The sequence below is a fragment of the Electrophorus electricus genome, chromosome 25 (genome assembly GCF_041902795.1).
Source record: "Electrophorus electricus isolate QZ-2024a chromosome 25, ASM4190279v1, whole genome shotgun sequence".
In the NCBI taxonomy this organism is placed as follows: Eukaryota; Metazoa; Chordata; class Actinopteri; order Gymnotiformes; family Gymnotidae; genus Electrophorus; species Electrophorus electricus.
Genome location: NC_137521.1, coordinates 1976513 through 1995846, shown reverse-complemented (window position 1 = coordinate 1995846; position 19334 = coordinate 1976513). Strand labels below are relative to the sequence as shown.

General features: G+C 45.2%; 3 protein-coding genes across 13 annotated transcripts; all 3 read right to left on the bottom strand.

The window, feature by feature from the left end:
- Positions 1 to 1115: 1115 nt before the first annotated feature.
- LOC113571018 (vasotocin-neurophysin VT 2-like) lies at positions 1116 to 3584 on the bottom strand. The gene is made up of 3 exons (XM_026999769.3): positions 3411 to 3584; positions 1591 to 1795; positions 1116 to 1431 (listed from the first exon to the last, which is right to left on the bottom strand). The coding sequence occupies exons 1-3, from the start codon at positions 3582 to 3584 to the stop codon at positions 1292 to 1294; spliced, it is 519 nt and encodes a 172-aa protein (XP_026855570.2). The 3' UTR covers positions 1116 to 1291.
- Positions 3585 to 5041: 1457 nt separating this feature from the next.
- ubox5 (U-box domain containing 5) lies at positions 5042 to 9354 on the bottom strand. 8 transcript variants are annotated; one of them, XM_081707728.1, is made up of 6 exons: positions 9220 to 9323; positions 8691 to 8762; positions 6875 to 8207; positions 6645 to 6773; positions 6257 to 6412; positions 5042 to 5715 (listed from the first exon to the last, which is right to left on the bottom strand). In XM_081707728.1, exons 1-6 carry the CDS (start codon positions 9220 to 9222, stop codon positions 5687 to 5689), a joined length of 1722 nt encoding a protein of 573 aa, XP_081563854.1. In that variant the 5' UTR covers positions 9223 to 9323; the 3' UTR covers positions 5042 to 5686. The 8 variants fall into 8 exon arrangements, with proteins under 8 accessions (XP_081563854.1, XP_035377912.1, XP_081563855.1 ...); XM_035522019.2 differs by adding an exon at positions 8860 to 8911 and having other exon boundaries at positions 5042 to 6412; positions 9220 to 9297; XM_081707729.1 differs by adding an exon at positions 8860 to 8967 and having other exon boundaries at positions 5042 to 6412; positions 9220 to 9285.
- Positions 9355 to 9742: 388 nt separating this feature from the next.
- Positions 9743 to 17705, bottom strand: lzts3b (leucine zipper, putative tumor suppressor family member 3b). Of its 4 annotated transcripts, none has more exons than XM_081707986.1 (6): positions 17434 to 17705; positions 15314 to 15922; positions 14386 to 14937; positions 13422 to 13742; positions 11815 to 12045; positions 9743 to 11634 (listed from the first exon to the last, which is right to left on the bottom strand). In XM_081707986.1, the coding sequence occupies exons 2-6, from the start codon at positions 15824 to 15826 to the stop codon at positions 10978 to 10980; spliced, it is 2274 nt and encodes a 757-aa protein (XP_081564112.1). In that variant the 5' UTR covers positions 15827 to 15922; positions 17434 to 17705; the 3' UTR covers positions 9743 to 10977. The 4 variants fall into 4 exon arrangements, with proteins under 4 accessions (XP_081564112.1, XP_035377985.1, XP_081564113.1 ...); XM_035522092.2 differs by having other exon boundaries at positions 15332 to 15922; XM_081707987.1 differs by lacking the exon at positions 17434 to 17705 and adding an exon at positions 17253 to 17385.
- Between the last annotated feature and the right edge of the window lie 1629 nt (positions 17706 to 19334).

Here is a 19334-nt window from a genome sequence, read left to right as displayed (position 1 = left end):
AGGGTTGTGTCCTAAGCCCCCTGCTCTACTCACTGCACACCTACGACTGCACAGCCACTTCCAGCTCCACCATCATTGTCAAGTTTGCTGACGACACCATTGTCATGGGCCTGATCTCGGACAACGATGAGAGGGCCTACCTGGAGGAGATTAAACACCTGGAAAACTGGTGCCAGGAAAATAATCTCCTCCTAAACGTCAGTAAGACAAAGGAGCTGATCGTGGATTGCAGCAAGGAGCAGGAGTGGCACTGTGAGGATCAGTGGAACCACGGTGGAGAGAGTAGATAGTTTCAGGTACCTTGGTGTTCACATCTCGCAGGACCTGTCCTGGTCCCGCCATACCAACTCCCTGGCAAAGAAGGCTCGTCAACGTCTTTACCACCTCAGACACCTAAGAGACTTCAGACTGCCCTCCAAGGTACCGTGGAACTTCTACACCTGCACTATCGAGAGCATCCTCACGGGGAACATCACAGTCTGGTTTGGGAATAGCACCAAGCAGGACAGACAAGCACTCCAAAGGGTAATGCGTTCAGCAGAGCGCATCACTCACACGGAACTTCCTGACCTGCAGACCATCTACTACAAGCAGTGCCAGACTAAGGCCAGGAGGATTGTGAAGGACCCCACCCATCCCAACAATAGGCTCTTCTCTCTGTTGAGGTCAGGGAAGCGCTTTCGCTCCCTGAAGACCAAGACAGAGAGACTAAAGAGGAGCTTCTTCCCACAGGCCATTCGGGCCCTGAATCAGGGAAACTGATAAACTGTGGGGACCACCACCACCATGTAACATAACTGTATATATATTCAATTACCACCATGTAACATAAAAACTGTAAATATGTCATTTTACAAAATGGATCTGTACATTCTGTACATTGTGTACATACATATATACACAACCATATACATTGTACATTGTGTACATAAACATAATATACATATATTGTACATGCATTGTTAATATATTTTTGTACATATATAGAATATATATTTCTCTATGCACCCGTTTTCTGTTTCCTCAGTTTGGACAGAGCACTCTCAACCATTTCACTGCGAGTTATACTGTGCATGACTATGTATGTGACAAATAAACCAAACTTGAAACTTGAAGACATGTTACAGCAAGAAAGTCTTTATTTACTACATATTTACACACTGGATCTGCAGTTCATCATGTTTTAACACATCATAAATAATGGGAAAGTAACACAGACCTGAATATTTAGAGAGTGAGTCTGTGTAACTGTAAAGTTGAGGCAGGCAAAGGATTAGAAACATCTGAAATCTCAAATCTGCCTTTGCCCTCTACTGGCCAGGTTGAAGAGACGCAACAGCATCTCCCTGGTTGAGGTGCTGCTCAGCCTTACTTCAGCAGGATGGTGAAGCCTGCTTTCTTCTGAACAGTTTGAATTGAGGACACACATCTCTGCAAAAGATAGTAATGCCAAAAGCTGATCAAACCTGAACAAAGACATATGTACAAACCCAGAAACCAACCATGAACCAGTCATGTCAGTAACCGATGTACTGTGTGTAATATGAAAGGTTTATACAAACTGAATTATCATTTTACAGGGTGTCATACCTAGATCACAGCAGACTCCTGGTGCAGCGCAGTGGCCCCCCTCAGATCCACAGGGTCTCCCTCCACTCTCGCAGGGGCTGGGCAAGATGTTCTCCTCCATGCAGCCGGCTGCCTCTGGAGAGCCCACGTAGCAGCCCAGATCTGCTACGCAGCAAATACTGGGGCCAAAGCAGCGACCCCTTTCCCCAGGACCACAGGGCATGCACTTCAGAAGGAAGATTATTTTGAACCAAAACACATTACATTATGCATGCATTAAAGTAATATCACATTCCCAGATCTTGAAGATCAAAGCAGAGATCAACGGACCTGGATGGAATCACTCTTATACCCGTACGTCCAAATAGCAGAATGGAATTAATTAGGGCTTTAATGATATACTATTGCTTAGTTATGACTGATATTGTAACCACATACATTTTTAGTATATATGTAGTATGTAACTACAATAGTTTTTTAGTAGTTTCAATATTTCCAAAAATACAAAACTACCAACTTACTTTTCCATTAAGCAGTATGAGGGCTTAATCACCAAAACTAACTTGCTGCATTCTATCCAGTTTAAGGTGACTTGTATTTTTTTAATTAATATCAGTACTAAGTAATACATTTGATACCAATTCCTATAAGCTTCAAAAGCATCTCTCTTCCTACACCGTCCTACTAAGCATCATCATAGCGTCTACCTTCATTTAAAACTGAAGGACCTTCTGCAACACGTGTTACACGAGGGACTCCATGATTGGCTGCATCACTACATCATCTCATTACATATGCTAAAATCATCTCATTACATATGCTAAAATGTTTCTGTAGCAATAATGAGCAAGTCCTTTCTTACCTCATCATTCAAGAGTAATGCTTCAGCAATAGTTTTAAAGCAATACTGTAAAAAGTACCTTAAAGTATCATCTTAAAAGCTTTTAACAAATCCTTTCTAGAGCCTGTATAATATTGAACATCGCTATTTGAACAACTTGGCATTATTTTCATGTGTAAAGCACGCGCCTAACTATAAACTAGAGGCTATTTTAGGCAGTTACCTAAAATGCAACTAATAGAACGACTGATAGAACGACTGATAGAACCGATATAACAACTAATAGAACGACTAATAGAACTACTGATAGAACGACTGATAGAACTGATATAATAACTAATAGAACGACTGATATAACAACTAATAAAACGACTAATAGAACTACTGATAGAACGACTAATAGAACTACTGATAGAACGACTGATAGAACTGATATAACAACGAATAGAACGACTAATAAAACTACTGATAGAACGACTGATAGAACTGATATAACAACTAATATAACGACTAATAGAACTACTGATAGAACGACTGATAGAACTGATATAACAGCTAATAGAACGACAGATAGAACTGATATAACAACTAATAGAACGACTAATAGAACTACTGATAGAACGACTGATAGAACTGATATAACAGCTAATAGAACGACAGATAGAACTGATATAACAACTAATAGAACGACTGATAGAACGACTAATAGAACTACTGATAGAACGACTGATAGAACTGATATAAAAGCTAATAGAACGACTAATAGAACTACTGATAGAACTGATATAACAACTAATAGAACGACTAATAGCACTACTGATAGAACGACTGATAGAACGACTGATAGAACCGATATAACAACTAATAGAACGACTAATAGAACTGATATAACAACTAATAGAACGACTAATAGAACTACTGATAGAACTACTGATAGAACTGATATAACAACTAATAGAACGACTAATAGAACTACTGATAGAACTACCAGAATACTTACCCGTCTTATTCCTATGTGTGGAAGCGCGCGCTTCCCTCCGCGCGGGCAGTTCTGGATGTAACAAGCTGGAGAGAGCGACGAGAGCGCGAGGAGGCAGAGGACGCGCGCTGGGAGCGAAGAGCGGCACATCGCGCTTCCCTTCCGTCCGTGTGCAGCCCCGGTTCCGTTTCGCATGAAGCGGTGTGAGCATGCTTTTATACCCGCGCCGTCGGGACGTTTAACGGAGCTGCTCCCGCCCACCTCGCTGGATTCTGGTAAGGTTCACTATGTTAGTCCATTAACACAGTGGACGCTCTGCTGGCTCGGTTTCACAACCTAGTGGTACAGTAGAGCTCAAAACCAAGATGAAGCCAAATGATATTAACTATCACAGTCACACAACCCAACAGCCTACGCTCGCGTTTTGGTCACTTCTCGTGGTTATTTCATGTCAAGTGTCCATTTCTTCTTTATTTCAAAGTAAAGGTAATTTGAAGACGATTGGTGTAACTATTAATGTTTACAGAACTAGAGACAAACATGACACTATGTTATTCTGTCGCTTTTGTGGTTTTCGGAAGAGATTCGAGTGAGAGGAAATAAAAACAAATTATATATATAAATTAAAACTGCTAACCACACAGCCAACGCGCACAGGCGTAACTCATCTTTTCTCAGGATTACTCACCATGACACCATAAGACGTAAATACATCACATTCTCACATGGAAAGATTTAGATGGAAAATGACAGTAGTTTTTGTGTTAAAAGAAAACTATGGTGGTGGAGCGGAATGGGAAGCTGCCGTGAAGGGGTTAATGTTAGTGGACTGTAAAAGATGTGAACGGAGAGAGGTCAGACTATCAGAATCACATACACCTTATTCATCTGCACAACATGCAGCTAGGCGGAAAACAACGGAAATGCCCGTTTGGCATTCAAAACAGCGGGAACACTAATTTGGGATATTTTAAAATAATTCGGCGACATGCAGGGTGACAGGCAAAAAAAAAAAATAGAATAAAGCATAAAGAAAGTTTTATGCAGAGTTAAAAAAACCCTTTTATAGCATTTTATATTTCAGTTTTGTTCTTTCTTGCACTATTTGATATCTGTGTTCACATAAGATGAAATGGTTTCGAAGTCCACATTTTATAATACAGTCTATGTGACATCACGCTGTTTCGACACAGATGAACTATGAAGACTGATACCATGAGGCATGTTCACACCTATCAGTTCACAGTAACATATAAAGGATGCATAGTTAACTAAGGGCCATACATATATATGTTTGATAGGTAAAATTAAACTGCAAATTACATTTATACCATTTGGCAGAATGACTGTCTCTCAAGATAATGAAGCATAATCCACATGAACAATAGACCACGACACATCTGAGAACTGAACACCATTTATCAAGTCATGTGCAGCTACATTTCCCACGGCTTTGGTAGTGGCCATTTCTAACTATGATTGTTTAAATCTTTTTAAACTGATATCATGTCCTTTCCAACAACAAGTAGCGAAATTGAGCGATGCTACCCGATACATGCTACTCCATTTAAACGAGACGCTCCAATTACTGATAATAGGCTAGTAAGCTTAATGTTTTTACAAAACACATTTAAACTTTTTGGAGAGCCAAGTTTTGTTTGTGCTGGGCGAGATGCCCAGCACCATTTATAAAATTCAAAGTGATATTAAAAAATAAATTCAGACATATCAGATTAAGATTTAATTTTTACATACTGACCTCACTGAAGGGAGCCAAAAGAATTTGCTTCAGCGTTTTGCTATTTATTATAAGTAATATTCATTCAAGTAGTTTTCTCTCAGTGACTTCACTATTTTCACTGGAGAAACTATCGTGGCTATCACATAACAGGACTGGCACAATCTGCCAAGTCTCAAAAGATAATTAAATGGAAATCAGATACTGATTTATATGTACACATTACATTAAAGGGAGAAATAGGATTATCTTTTGAGACTTGGCAGACTGTCAATCCTGTTGCCTTGTGACAGCTGCGATAGCTTTTGCTGATGCAAGTCAAATCAGAAATACCAAAAAAGTAAATTTTTGATTCTTTTGTAACCCATGAACTAAGCAGGATTAATAAAAATGAGACTGGACAGTTTTACATCTGTGCACAATAATAACTGACTGCAAGCACGTTAGTGAATTTAGTTGATTGTACAGTGTACAGTCTGATACTGATCATTTCACCTGTGTCCTCAGTGGTCAGTATAGACACATCTTTCCTCTTGAAGGCAACAGTATTGCGTTTCCTTCAGGATGTCCATGCTGTCTTTGTGGCCACTAAAAGAGAGCCAGGAAATGTCTAACTGTCATTCGGGCGTTAAGGACCACCGTTCATTCTCACACAAAAGGTCTTCATCCTTGGGTCCCTCCATGCTAAGTCACTGTGCCTGCACATCAATCCATGCTACACTGATTCCACAAGCGCGAGTCCGGCCCCAAAGGTTCTTTGTCAACAATGACTCATATTAAGGGCATAAATAATTATCACAATTAAAAAAAAATTTTTTTTACATGAATAAAAAGAAGCTAAATGAAGAGAGGAACTGTGATTAACAGTATGTCTAGAATGTTTCTGAGCAATTTTCACAAAACTGCAAAACTTTGTTCCTAGAAAACTTTTACTGCAGACCACAAAACAAAATCATTCATTTTTAGTTACAACTTCATGTTGTCAATGTCACCGTGGGTTATGTTTTTAACCATTCATTGCAAATAGACATCTGCTTGATATCTCATAACGAGAACATTATTCTTGATCGACAGGACAATGTTTAATGGTGCACTCGTGTGATTGTGTTGGGTAGAGCACACGCTTTACATGTAGGGCAAGTGACTGGGAGTCTCTGCGATTGGCGAGGGAGTTTGAGGTCCAAGCACGGTCGACACAGCAGGTGACCGCAGGGCAAAGAGTAAGTCAGTGGGCCCATGGAAAACACAGTCAAGGAGCACGAGCATGAACTACAGCTGCTTGGTCCTGGAGAAGAAACAGAGCCATAAACAGAAACAAGGACATTAGTAAGCAAGATCGGAGATTTCTACAGACATAGTTTGATTTATTAAATGCTTAAGATTCCTTTTCCAATACAAATAAATAATTTTTATCCAGTTTTGCAGAAAAAAAGGAACCGATTTCCTGTGACACTATTGTGGTAATGATAGTAATGTCTCCCACACAAATGTCCCATTTTTCTGCTTTTAAGTAGTACCAGCTGTGGTGTCTGACTCCGGTGGGCTTTGTGAAGTATATGTTGGTAATCCATACAGGGCAGAGCTCAGTGCCTGGTCTAAACTGTCTGACAGGCGTTGCTCGTGAGAGGCTTGGCTGGAGTCCGTTTCTGAAAGGAAAGAGGAAATAAATCAGACCTGCAGAATATGGAAGGCATCAGAAGATATTACGACTTAGATGAGGCATTACGAGTCTGTGTGTAGCACCAACCCGTGGGGAGAGTGAGGCTTGCATCTGTTCTTGGCATTTTGTTGGAAAGGGGTGAATAAGCAGCTGATTTAGATTTAGTTGAGGAAAGGGTTGATTGATATTTCCTTTTGATGGAGTGTGCAATGTTCTCCTTTCTGATATTGTGAGTTTCAAATACAGACCCCAAAATGAACCCTTTCCTCTCAACACAACTTCTGAACTGAACCTTAGGATTACCTAGTCTGCTAAGGTTTTTATCTTTATTGATAACATGTTTTGGTTGCTGCTCAGTGTTCTTATAACCTTTTGAGTGAACCTGCAAGTTCTCCATCTCACTTGGTCCAGCTTGTGAGCTTTGGACACTAATAGAGTCTATCGAGCAAGTAGGTGTTTCAGGTTTTGATATAATGACAAGTCTAGAAGGTTGGGGTTTGTTCAGTAGACCATTTCTGCCCATGACTCCAGAGCACCCAGTTTTCAGCCTCAGACTGTCGATACGGCTTTTAAGGTGCGGGTTAGGGAGTGGTTTTGAGTCTTTCGTAAATGGAACACCAGTGAAAGGGTCATTTGGCAAACGTCCCCAAGTGGCTTCCTGTTTCTGGTACTCCTCCAAGGTGCTGCTATCCACAACCACACCACTAGGCAAGATCATAGGCAGGACCATGAGCTCCAGGGTCAGAGGGTCCAGGAATTCCTCTGGGACAGTCATTTCTGAGGGGGCAGGGTCTGACCTAGGTGATATGTTTGAGACAGAGACAGGCAGAGGCAATGGGAAAGCAGAAGGCTCGGGTTTCAAGCTGTCTAAATGTGCCTTCCGAATCTTCTCCACTTCTGAAGTAGGACAGCACCGGGCAGGGACTCCCCACACCGCCAAAGACTTGATGCCCAGTGCAGAGGCTGCCCCACCGCAAGGTACAGAGATCCGGAGCTGGCCCACTGAACATAGCGACTCTGGTCCCCGGCTCCACAGTTCTTGCTGTTTTCCGTAGGCTGCGGGTTCGGGCGGGGGTGCATGGAAGGGAGCTCGATGGTGAAAATTGGAATGTCTAAAACACACAAGCACCTCCTCCCTCATTTCACAGCGTCCCACAAGCTTGAACCGTCCATCTTCTTCACATTCTGTTTTAGCATGAAAATCAGGACAAGTAAGGAGCTCAAGCCTCCTGGGGGAGCTGCCCTTGTCCATGCCGCAGGGCCACAGCTCTACATCCACACGGCAGAGCTCAACCCTCACTTGGAAATGCAGGGTCACATGTAGTGGAGGTCGGAGGAAGTACTCAAGCCTAAAACCCCGCCGTCGAGCCACTGGATCCCCAGATAAGAGATTTGAAACATCACAGCCATCCGCACTTAGCTGTAAGCAGAGCGGAAGAAGCAAGAAGCAGGCATGAAGACCTTTGACACCAATGATGCAAAGACGTGCATCTCACAGCACGTTTTAAAGAACATCATAAGGTCATCAAACACACATCCTTCCTGTCTCCTACTCTGTTGCAAAGAAACAAATATGAAAAGATGACCTCAGTTGAGAAGTCCTTTACAATATGGACTTTAATAGGATCTCAATAGAGGGAACATAATTGATATCTGACAGAACTGAAAAAAGATGTGTCTATCAAAAGAGACTCCAAATGTGGACAAACTGTGGCAGACCACGTTTATCTGCCTGATACGACAGAGATTTACAGTTACAGTATTTAGATGCTCTTTTCTAGAGCGACTTACAAAAGGCCTTTGCTGTCATCTCAGATAATTAATTCTAGCCAGTACAACAGAGTCCAAGATACCACTGAGTGAGATGGTAAGGTTTAATAACTGCAGAGTGACATAAATCTACCTTGTTGCAGTGTGCAGTAGTCTGAAAGGAGGGCAAGCAGAGGTTCACAACCATCGTTACCCCACACGGCAGCTGAAAATGTTGAGACATGAACATGTGTTTGGTGTCAAACATGCCAAGTCTACACTGACTTCAAGCCACCAACTGACAGATGAGTACTTTCACATACCTAAAAACACAGCTAGCTAGCTTCTGTTGATCCCAACACTGTCGAAAATGAGCTGCTTAAAACAACATGAGTATGATACAGCTGCAGCATGTCGACATATTCAAAAACCTAAATAAAACACAACATACGTTTCCGATATATCTAACTGGCGTACTATACTTTGAAAGTTATAGTTGGTTGTGAGCACGTAGCTAGTTTAAGATGTGAAGTTAAAACACAGCACCGTTGCTAGCTAGCAGGCTAAGTATCCTAGCCAGCTAGCTACTTACAACTACAAAACACACCGACCCCGGCAGTTATCATGAGACAAACAGGCTGAGCCCTAAGATGGACCTAAGCATGCTGTTTACTGAAACCTACCATCTAGCTCAAGTGTGCAGACATGAACTCGAACAACAAAAGCCAAACCTGTGGGGAAACGCTCGTAGGAGCGTCTCACTTCTTCCAACTGAAATAGACAGCAGGCTTTCACTGCCAATGCTGCCCCCTAGTGTTGGGTAGTTTTGGGTAGAATTAATGTTGGGTAGACGTAGTGTTGGGTAGATCTAGTGTTGGGCGGTGTTGGGTAGACCTAGTGTTGGATTGAAGTGGGCAGTGTTGGGTATACCTAGTTTTGGGTAGTATTGGGTATAATGTTGGGTAGACCTAGTGTTGGGTGGTATTGGGTAGACCTAGTGTTAGGTAGACCTAGTATTGAGTGGTGTTTGGTAGACCTAGTGTTTGGTAGTGCTGAGTAGACCTAGTGTTGGGCAGAGCTAGTGTTGGGTAGCCGTAGTGTTGGGTAGACCGTCACTAAACCTTTTAGTCTCGCTTGTCATACACATGATGCATTATTCTTCATGTTAGTATAATACAAACATCAGCATGGGCTGTTATTGATTTATTCGTGTTTTTATTTAGGATTTTTGCTTGGGTATGCTTTTCATCAAGCCATTACACTAACATAAATACAAACATAAAAATGAGTATAAAAACAGTTAGCATTTGCGCTCTAAAACAACAACATAATTACATTTATAACAACAACATCAAAAGGAACATGGTTTTGGATATGGTTGTTGTATTGTATCATAGAAGAGATCAAATGGCCGGCCTATACTGTATGTACCATACAGTACATACATGAGAAAGTAATGCAATAGAATGGTCTGCCTCATCAATCCACAATCATTAGAACAATGCAGTAATAATAATGATCGTCTTCTCAAAATATTCACATGGAGTATCTTGGTATATTAACATGTTTACATAAATAGCATTGATCAACAGCCAAATCCATAGCCAGTCTTTCAACAACACAGAACGTCACATGGGTACATAGCAGCAAGTCTGTCCCTCTCTCAGAGAGGGTAACGTCTGTCACCCAGACTGTCTGTCTCTGTCTCTGTCTCTGTCTCTGTCTGCTTACTGCCTCTCACCACATACTCACCCCCCCCCCCCATTGCTCTCAAATAAGTATATTTTTAATCATAAGATGATGATTTTAAAAAAACATCAACTTATAGAATAAATGAAAGCAAATTTTTCAGAGTGCCTTCCAATTTCCTAACCAAACAAAGCCAAAAAGAAAATGTTTTTGTTTTTTTCAAGTACTGCTGTCTGCGAGAGGGATCCCTCCCAACACTCTTTGATGACCCCTAGTGATCATTTTTAGTCACTGCAGCCAATGTGCAGTGATGGGGAACCAGGTTCCCCAGTATCCCTGAAACATCATTGAAGCACACCGGTGCCTTTCTTGTAATTACTCTATGCTTATTCCAGATACCTTCTCCATCTTAAAAATTAATTTCTACTCAAATATTTTCTCAACTCATTCCTTCTTCTTGGTTCATTGATCCCTTGAGATAGTTAGAGGATGTCAGTGTACATGTGTGGGTGCATGTGTTTTGTGACAGCGTGAGACTTTGTCTCTCTGTTGGAGTGGCTCCTTCATCTTTCCAGCACATTGATTTATAACTGCATGTTCTGTTGTTCCCTCAAAGTAGCAAGTCTGCTAATCTGGGCCCCTAAGTGGAAATTTGGGACTTGTAAGTGATTTCGAATAAATCATTTTCAGCAACCTGTGTAGAGGGCAATAAGTCGATTGTCTCTGTATCAAGTCAGCACACGGCGGCGGCACTAAATCTCCGTGGACTCAATTCTCTCGAGGCGCGAGGGCCCAGGCCACGGCGGAGCCAACTGGTTAAGAGGGGGCGACTTGGGGTCGTCGTCCGCGGCTGGCGTGAGTGTGACGGCGATGGGCGTGGGCGGGCTGCCCGGCGGCGGAGAGCCGGCCGAGGTGACGAGTTTGGCTCCTAGCTGACCCACGCGCTCCTCCAGCGCCTGGTTCCGCTGCAGCGTCTCCACGTAGCTGAGCTGCAGGCGTGCCTGGTACTTGAGCACGCGCTGCTTCTCGTCCTGCCAGGTGTGGCGCTCCTGGGCGAAGGTGAGGGCCTGCAGCTCGCGCTGCTGCCGCTCCAGCCGCAGTTCACCCTGCAGCCTCTCCAGCTGCTGCTGCAGCTCGCCCGCCTCCCGCCGCTGCGCCTTGGCCTCGTCGCTCTGCAGGCTCAGCAGGGGGTCGGCGGACGCGCCCAGCGGGCACGCCGGCACCGGGCCCTCCGGGGTGCGCGGCGAACGCAGGCCGCCCCACGGCAGGCTGCCGCCGCCGCCGCTTCCGCTACAACCACCCGGGCCTCCCGTCGCCCGCTCGCCGGCGTAGCTCAGCTCGCCCAGGGCTCGCTTCAGCCCCAGGACCTCGGCCTCGAACACGACTAGTCTGTCCCGGAGGACTGACACCTTCCAGGCAGAGGCAGAGAGAGAGCAAGAGCAGTTGTCAGATTAAAGCAAGTCATTGCAACAAAACTCCTAGATCAATTCCATCTGACCACAAAAAGTGCATTTTACTCCAATACAGATCACAAAGTTGGTCGACGGGTTATTGGCGGCCTACATGTGTGTTTGGAAGCGAACGCGCACCTCTGCCAGCGTCTTTTTCAGTTCTCCCTCACACCTCTCCAGCTCACGGCTCTTGCTGCTGTAGGAGTCCTTCAGGCCGAGCATGGCCTCCTCCCTCTGCCTCAGCTGGGCGTTGAGCTCTTTGAGCCGGCTCCTCAGGGCCACCATGTCCCCGGCCCGCTGGGTGACCTCGTTCTGGCTGTCCCTCAACTGCTGCTTCAGCAGAGAGATCTCTCCCGCCTTCTGACACACCTGTCGGCCACGAGACAAGGTCACGCTAACCACGCTAATCACAAATGCAGTGCTTGAGTGAAAGACACCCCTGGAATACTAAAATATATTTCTATATACTGAGCCCACTGTTAGACTAATGTTTCTTTCTGGCTCGTCAATGATAAAACAGATAAAAGACATTAGATTAAACAGATTTTTTTGGAGGGATGATTTGTAAAAGTAATACTCTACAAACACAGTATGTCATATCTCAATACTACAATTTTTAAAAGCTTGCAATACTATTTTAATGTTTACAAATATTTTAAATTGTCTTTGTGACACGTTCCTTCAGTTGAACTCAAAAGACTTATCAGGACTAGTCTGCGGTTGAATATCCACTGGGGGAATCGAAACAAAAGCATTCTAACTTCAGTGTCTGAAGTTATATTTTATTATTGCATCAAATGAAAGGAGAAAATAGAATTTTCAGAAACGTTCTCATTTTAATATAAACGTACAAATAAACCCACCCATCTAATTTAGGTCTGCTAATGTAATACTGCAAAGACAATTGTCTAAAAGGTTTTTCAATCTCTGTTCCATTTTTCGCTAATTTACAAGATCACCTTGCGGCTTGTGAGCCTAGTCAAAGCTCCTCTGAACGGCTGCTGCTGCTAACAACAGATTATTTTTCCTTACAACCACAACTGGCCTGCTGGCGACAGTCCTGGCTACACTTACTACACTGATATTGCAAAGTTGTTGCTGAAGTACTGGAGGATGAAATCAGGCATTAGCATGGCAAGTAAAGAAGGCATTTGAAAAGGAACCCTTTATAATAAGAGGAAGCTGATGGATTGTTTTTAGCTGTTTTTCAGACTAACTTGGCTTGGTCTCTTTGAGATTTCTTAGCAGTTAGACTGCAGCTGAGCACGTCAAAGCAAATTAGCTAATTGAGATGTCCAATGTTCCCCGATTTGTGTCCTTTAATTTGAAAACACATCATCTTCATCTTTGTCATCTTCATCATCATCTACTGCTCATAAAATATCATTTTGGTTGTTGCATAAATGTAGCAAAATATAAATTCTTACTGTGAAATGTAGTGGCTTGAAAGGAAAAAAAAAAAATTTCAAAACCAGAAATACTCGATAAACACTTCAAGACAGTACTTGAGTACATGTACTGAGTCCACCACTGACCATATTGTGTACATTTGGTCTGCGTGATGTGACGCCACACCTGTGAGACAGTTGTACCATATACATTGCGTCACTGATACAAAATGTTCTTCAGGAGTCCCTGTGCCATTTGCTTCCTGGTATTTATCACCTCGGCCAAAATCGCTACAAATGACATTTTGGCGAGGGGACCCAGAGCCACCAATCCCACGCCTCCTCTCGGCCCCTCACCTCCCACTTGGTCTCCTCCAGACGGGGCAGGAGGTCGGCCTGCTCCTTGCGGTAGTCCAGGCACATGCGCTCCAGCTTGTCACGCTGGGCGAGCAGCGCGCCGATCTCCTCCTGCAGGCGGCCCTTGTCCTGCTGCAGCCGGGCCACCTGGGCTTGCAGGGCCTGCTGGGAGCGCTGGGCGCGCCGCGACACCTGCTGCAGCCGCCCGGCGTAGTTCTGACGCAGCTCCTCCATCTCATGCTCCCACACGCGCTGCTTCTCGTCGAAGACCTGTGCGATGGCCGCCTCGCTCTGGTCCAGGTTACGGCGCATGTGGAGGACCTGAGCACACACACGAGTGGTGGAGGCCCGGGGTTAGAGGTTAGGTGGTGGCAGAATTTGGGATGAGCTGTGTAGGGGCCAAGGTGAGTAATTACACGACTACTCGTGTTGGAGTTTCACTTGGCCTGTGTGCTGAGAATAATTTTTTTTTCTGCTTGAGTGAATTTTTCAAACAGTAAAATCCCCTTTACACTCAGCAAATACAGATCTCTAGTTACATATTCTAAAATTTGCATGAGTCTTTTTGCCTGTTCTATATAGATTTAAATGTACCTAGTAGACTGTCTCTGCCTCATCATAAACAGACATCGTACACATGACTAACTGCACAGGTAGGTAGGTTGGACAAAGAAGGCAATGAAAATACCAGTTTATTCTGAATTCAGCTCTTACTCAGAAGTAACTTGTTTCTGAAGTTGCTTTCATGAGGAATATTCTGTATTCTGACTCATATTCAAGAAAGCTACATCAAAGTTATGCTAAAATATTGTGCTAAAAAGATCAAAGTATGTTAGAGGATAGAAGTTCTACGTAAAGTGTGTCTGGGAATGAGTAAGCCAGTGTCATGTAGTCCTTGTATAGGCTGCCTCAGGTCTCCCAACATCTCTGTTATGTAATGGAAAACACCAGCACCAACACTCACCTCCTGCTCCTTCTCCCACAGCCTGTCCTCCAAGTCCTGAATGACGTCATCAGAGGAGGGCGAGGGGCGAACGGCAGCAGGCGTGTCTCCCAGGTGACAGAGCCTATGATAGGAGGAGGAGCTCTTCCCAGAGGATGAGCGTCCACTGTCAGAAGCGCTCAGACCGTTCTGGTAGTTGGGTCTTTCCAGTTTGTCCAGTGGGGCGGCTGCCATGCCCAGTCTGTTAATATGACTGGTGGAGGCACTTAGGGGACCCAGGGCTGTAGGACGCCCGTATGCCGAACCTGGGCCCGCGTAGGTGGGCAGGCTGGTGAGCGAGTTCCTGCCTGAGTCTGACATGCCCCCCTGGCCGCCGTTTGCCCCCGTCCGCTCCCTTTCGGGACTGTCCTGCTCACTAAGTGACTGAGGAGCGTCCGAGCCTGCAGCACCCACTGCGGTTCGCCCCCCCACCCCACCGCCGCCCCCAGCATGTCCCACCAGGTTCTGCATGGAGTGGAAGCTCTTTGGCACGACGGGTTTGAAGGCAGAAGGCCGCACAACTGCAGAGTTGTTCTGAGGATAAGTGTGGGGAGACATAAAAGAGAAATTAACTCACAAGAACATGAAAACTTCAAACTGTTTGTATGAAAGTTGAGATTACAAGATGAATGCACAGGTCATATTCCAGCTTCATTTGCACAAGGCCACTTATTGCTTTGTATGGAAAGCTACAGAATTACAGAAGGCTTGCAGTAATGTTTCTACAGAGCCTTGAGAGAAGAGTGAGACTAGTTTAGATTTGGGTTTGAAGTACAGTGACTCCGCCTACTTTAGTGCTATAACCAATCAGAAGGAAAACAAGGAAGCTGTAAAGGACGTAGTACCTAGTTCTGTGTTGCATGACCTTTCCTTACTTTATGTTACTTTTGATAAAATCACGACATCATACCGTGCAGCTCTTGCGTACCTGTTCCAGTTTCCCAGACACAGGCAGGATTTCGGGCGGCGTGCGGCCACCTGCCCTTGTGCTGCTCCTTTCTCTGGCCTTTCCGGGAGCCTTGCCCTCGGCAACCTTCTCTCCCCTGTACGACGCTGGGTTCCCGCAGACGTCCACGCCCACCGCGCCCGGCGCCCTGGGCGCCTCCCTGCGAGCCGGCCCGCTGCCCTCTGGCCGGTCGCTGGCGGACGGCACCCTCTCGAGGTTGGAGGCGGCGGCCGTGGTGGAGTCGGCACCGGCTAGCCGGGGTCGGTCCGTCGCCATGCTGCAGCTCCCCCCCCGGTCGACGCTGGAGCCCGTGCCCTCGGAGGCTGACGGTGGCGGCAGCAGGTGCTCGGCGCCGAAGCCGCGATCGGAAGGCCCGCGCCGGGACAGGGGCGGGCCACGGGGTAGCGTGGTCCGCGTGCCCACGCTCTTCATGGCGAACTCCTGTTCGCCGGCCACCCCGCTGCCTACGCTACCCATGGTGGGGAGCCAGAGGCTGGCCTCTCACTCAGCGCTGCAGGCCCTGGCATGAGCCACTGTAGTCAGGGTGGTACCACCAGCTAGTGGGCACGTACACTACAGAGAGAGAGAGAGAGAGATCACACACATGCACGTAGCTCCCTGAAAAGCTAGGTAAGAGTTCATGTGTGACGCTGCCCTCTTGACAGATCACACTGATGTTCATACACATTCTAGAAGTGTCAAAACATCTCCGATGAGGACGCGAGGTACGAGCTGCCGGGTTTCGTGATGTGATGCACCACGCTTTCCTGCAGGGGGCCCTTACGCCGACACATGCCTCACTGGCATTACCTCATCACTTCTCTCAGATGAAAACTCTCACGTACACACACACACACACACACACACACAGACCCATACGCACACCAGTGAAACAAGCAAGTTTCTGTGTATAATGGGACTCAACTCTGGTAATTAAATTCACGTAGATTCACACAGAAATAATCAGTCTATCCACAGGACGAATGCAAAACAGACTTGCAGACAGCACAGTACCAGCACAGTAATGCTCTAATCGTCACTGTCAAGACTACAGGTCTACCTCAACCTGTACTCACATGCTTACGATATTATGACTCTGGGCTCTCAGCTGAGTGTGCACAAAACACATGCGATGTGGTCTTGAGCTAGTCCCCTCTACCCTCCATAGTCCCAGCTGAACAGTCTTTACATCTACTTCTTCAGAGCTGTGACTATTCTGACTGATTTACTTCAACCTCTATGTTTTAAATCCACACTTTGGATTCTTACTGTGTCTTAAGCGGTGCGTACAAAGACCACACAACTGCACAGAGAATAGGTAGCACGTACATCACGGCAGATTCTCCAATACATAGTTACATAACATCTGCATCCACAGTGTCTCAGCGCCTTCTGAGACGCCACATCCCCGCGAGCACATCAAACCCAGGATCCTCTTACTGCTCTCGCATCTAATTCGCCGTGCTGCGGTGCTCCCTTCAATGTCTACTATGCAGTGCACACACCATGCACACCATTTTCTACACACAAGCGCGGCGCTTCACTCCAGACTCAGACCTCCGCTGACGTGCGAGCGTAACCTCACTTTTGTGTTTTTGAACAGAGGCACGGCCGCGGGTGCATAATAGCGAGCCCGCGTTCGCGCAGCACTACCGTGAAATATCACGAGAGACACGGAACGAGGAAACGTGCTCCTTTTTCGCCCCCTCTCCGCTCTTTTCAGCAGCATTACATAACGCACCGGATCCACCGCGATCCTGCGCGTCTTGAGCAGAATGATCCCGAGCCAAAGGAAGCGGCGGTCACTTCGCAGAGCGCGTGCATGCGGTGCCCGTTGTCCCTGCCCGGGTTTACTTCCACTCGGATGAGTCGCAGTAGCTTCGGTGCAGTCACAAACCCTTACCTGCACGTCCCTTCCTGTTATTCTTCACAACCATGTCGACAAACACCGAAATGCGGTTCGCAACCGTGCAATTTCGTGTAACAAAATAACGAACGGTATGTTACGTGCGAGCAACCCCCGTGCAAGGACTGTGCTGGTTCTACATCACGCGACGAATGCAACCGTCCGTCGCGGTACTTACTGCTTGCAGCACCACGGTCAGCGTCGCGCGACACACCGGGACGCCGCAGATAACGCCGCGCGTGCGGCCGCCACTCGCAGGTGTAGTGCAGTCAATCACAGAGGTGGCGGGGGTGGGCGGGGCGGGGGGCGGTGCGAACTGGACGGCGCCTGTTACCGACTTTGCCAGGGATGAAAGGATGGAAGGAGCAGCGGACGCGCGTGTCAGCCGGGCCACACACACCCACCCGTGCCCCGCCCCTGTGCCGCACGCGAGTAACGCCCCTCGCAGTCGCGGACGCACTTCGCACGCGCGTAGTGCTCCACCACGGCTGATTTGCAGCTGGCGAACGGAGGGGATTGTTAATCCTTAAGCGTCTCTACCAAAAAAAACAACAACAGCATGACAGTGGAGGTCAGTTGGAGCTATGCAACACCGTCAGCATGATTTCACAAAAGCTTAACACCAACTTCTAATTATAGAAATGGCCTGAAAATGGAAGGATATCAGGCCTCTCAAAACACTCATCACCATGGCCTAGCAGGTGACCTCCAGCCCCTGGGCTTAAGTTACATGACCAGAATATCTAGAATATCTAGAGTTTCAAGCTTAGTCGCACTATCTGAGAGGATAGGGTTTGGGTTGATTGTTAAATGGCTTAATTGGATTGCATGGAATGTATGAAAATGGGTAGAAAATACGATTGGCAAGGAAATCCTGCAATCAGAAGGCCAGTTTGTATACTATTTGTGTGTGTGTATGTGGGTGGGTGCATGTTTTTTTTTAATTTTTTATTTTTTTACATGTTTATGTGTGTGGCAGCTTTAAAGATTTTAAATCATCTTACATTTATTTGTATATTAAAGCATCTGGTGTGGACTAGTGCATACACGTAGTGCGTGACATGCCACAGGCTTTCCAGACCTGAGACTCCATTCACAAATTTGCTGGTGACATCAACACTTAGCAGTTACCATGGAAACATGCTCCATCAAATATGGGCTCACAGTGTCATGTGACACTGGTAGGTAAGTAGCAGCATAAGGGGATACTATGTAGGCTAGCCAATGAGTGCAAAAATAGTAGTCGTGTTTTATTATTTATTATTATTATTTATTATTTATTATTTTTATTATTTATATTTATTTCTGAGTACTAGAAATAGTTGTATTTAGAATGACTCATTTATTTTTTACTGTGAATATTGGGCATGCTCTATTCATTAACATATGGTGAGTATATTACACATCTATATATGATGAGCTCAAAATATACATTTTGCAGTTCATTATCATTTTAACGAAGAGGTTTATATGGATATATGACCAGCTCTCTGGCCATAGAATGATAAAATAATTAGAAACAGCAAAATTTGAAAAATAAAATGTAATATTTGACATGCTAACTTGTAAAGCAGCAAATATGTTGTTGTTGTTTGTTTGTTGGTTGGTTCTTTCCTGTTTGGTGACACATGTGAATGTATCAGAGGTATTTGCAATTTCCATCGTTTCATCTTGAGTCTACAATAACATCTTAACCGGCTCAATACAGCAGACATGTTAAAACATTATGTAACATAATAACAATTTTGGCTTTACTAAACAAATTCAGCCTTCATATATTAACATGGAGCACATTTATCTTTACCTTAATGCATGCCATAATCACATTGCACAGCACTGCATGTCAAAGCGTGTGTGAATCACAGAAATGTTTTTCACCCCCTGGAGTGGGTTTTCTCATTCACCCAAAACATCCTAAGATCAATACTCTGCTACGGTGGTGATGACTTTGAAGTAAACCTGAAGTAAACCATATGCCACAATACAAGTCTGCCTGCATTCTAGTCGTCATGTTGAAACACAAAATTCCCTGCAGTACTCAAAGAGATCCAGGCCATGTGTATTTTAATCCTCCGCTCC

Excerpts from the sequence above, each read along its gene's own strand:
- LOC113571018 (XM_026999769.3), bottom strand. The coding sequence starts at position 3,584 with ATGCGAAACGGAACCGGGGCTGCACACGGACGGAAGGGAAGCGCGATG. Across the intron at positions 1,796-3,410 it reads CACACATAGGAATAAGACGG|TGCATGCCCTGTGGTCCTGG; the intron begins GTAAGTATTCTG and ends TTCCTTCTGAAG. Across the intron at positions 1,432-1,590 it reads AGGAGTCTGCTGTGATCTAG|AGATGTGTGTCCTCAATTCA; the intron begins GTATGACACCCT and ends TATCTTTTGCAG.
- ubox5 (XM_026999765.3), bottom strand. Across the intron at positions 8,208-8,690 it reads CTACTGCACACTGCAACAAG|CTAAGTGCGGATGGCTGTGA; the intron begins GTAGATTTATGT and ends CTCTGCTTACAG. Across the intron at positions 6,774-6,874 it reads AAGCCTCACTCTCCCCACGG|AAACGGACTCCAGCCAAGCC; the intron begins GTTGGTGCTACA and ends CTTTCCTTTCAG.
- lzts3b (XM_081707986.1), bottom strand. The coding sequence starts at position 15,826 with ATGGGTAGCGTAGGCAGCGGGGTGGCCGGCGAACAGGAGTTCGCCATG. Across the intron at positions 14,938-15,313 it reads AGGTACGCAAGAGCTGCACG|AACAACTCTGCAGTTGTGCG; the intron begins GTATGATGTCGT and ends ACTTATCCTCAG. Across the intron at positions 11,635-11,814 it reads TGAAAAAGACGCTGGCAGAG|GTGTCAGTCCTCCGGGACAG; the intron begins GTGCGCGTTCGC and ends TCTGCCTGGAAG.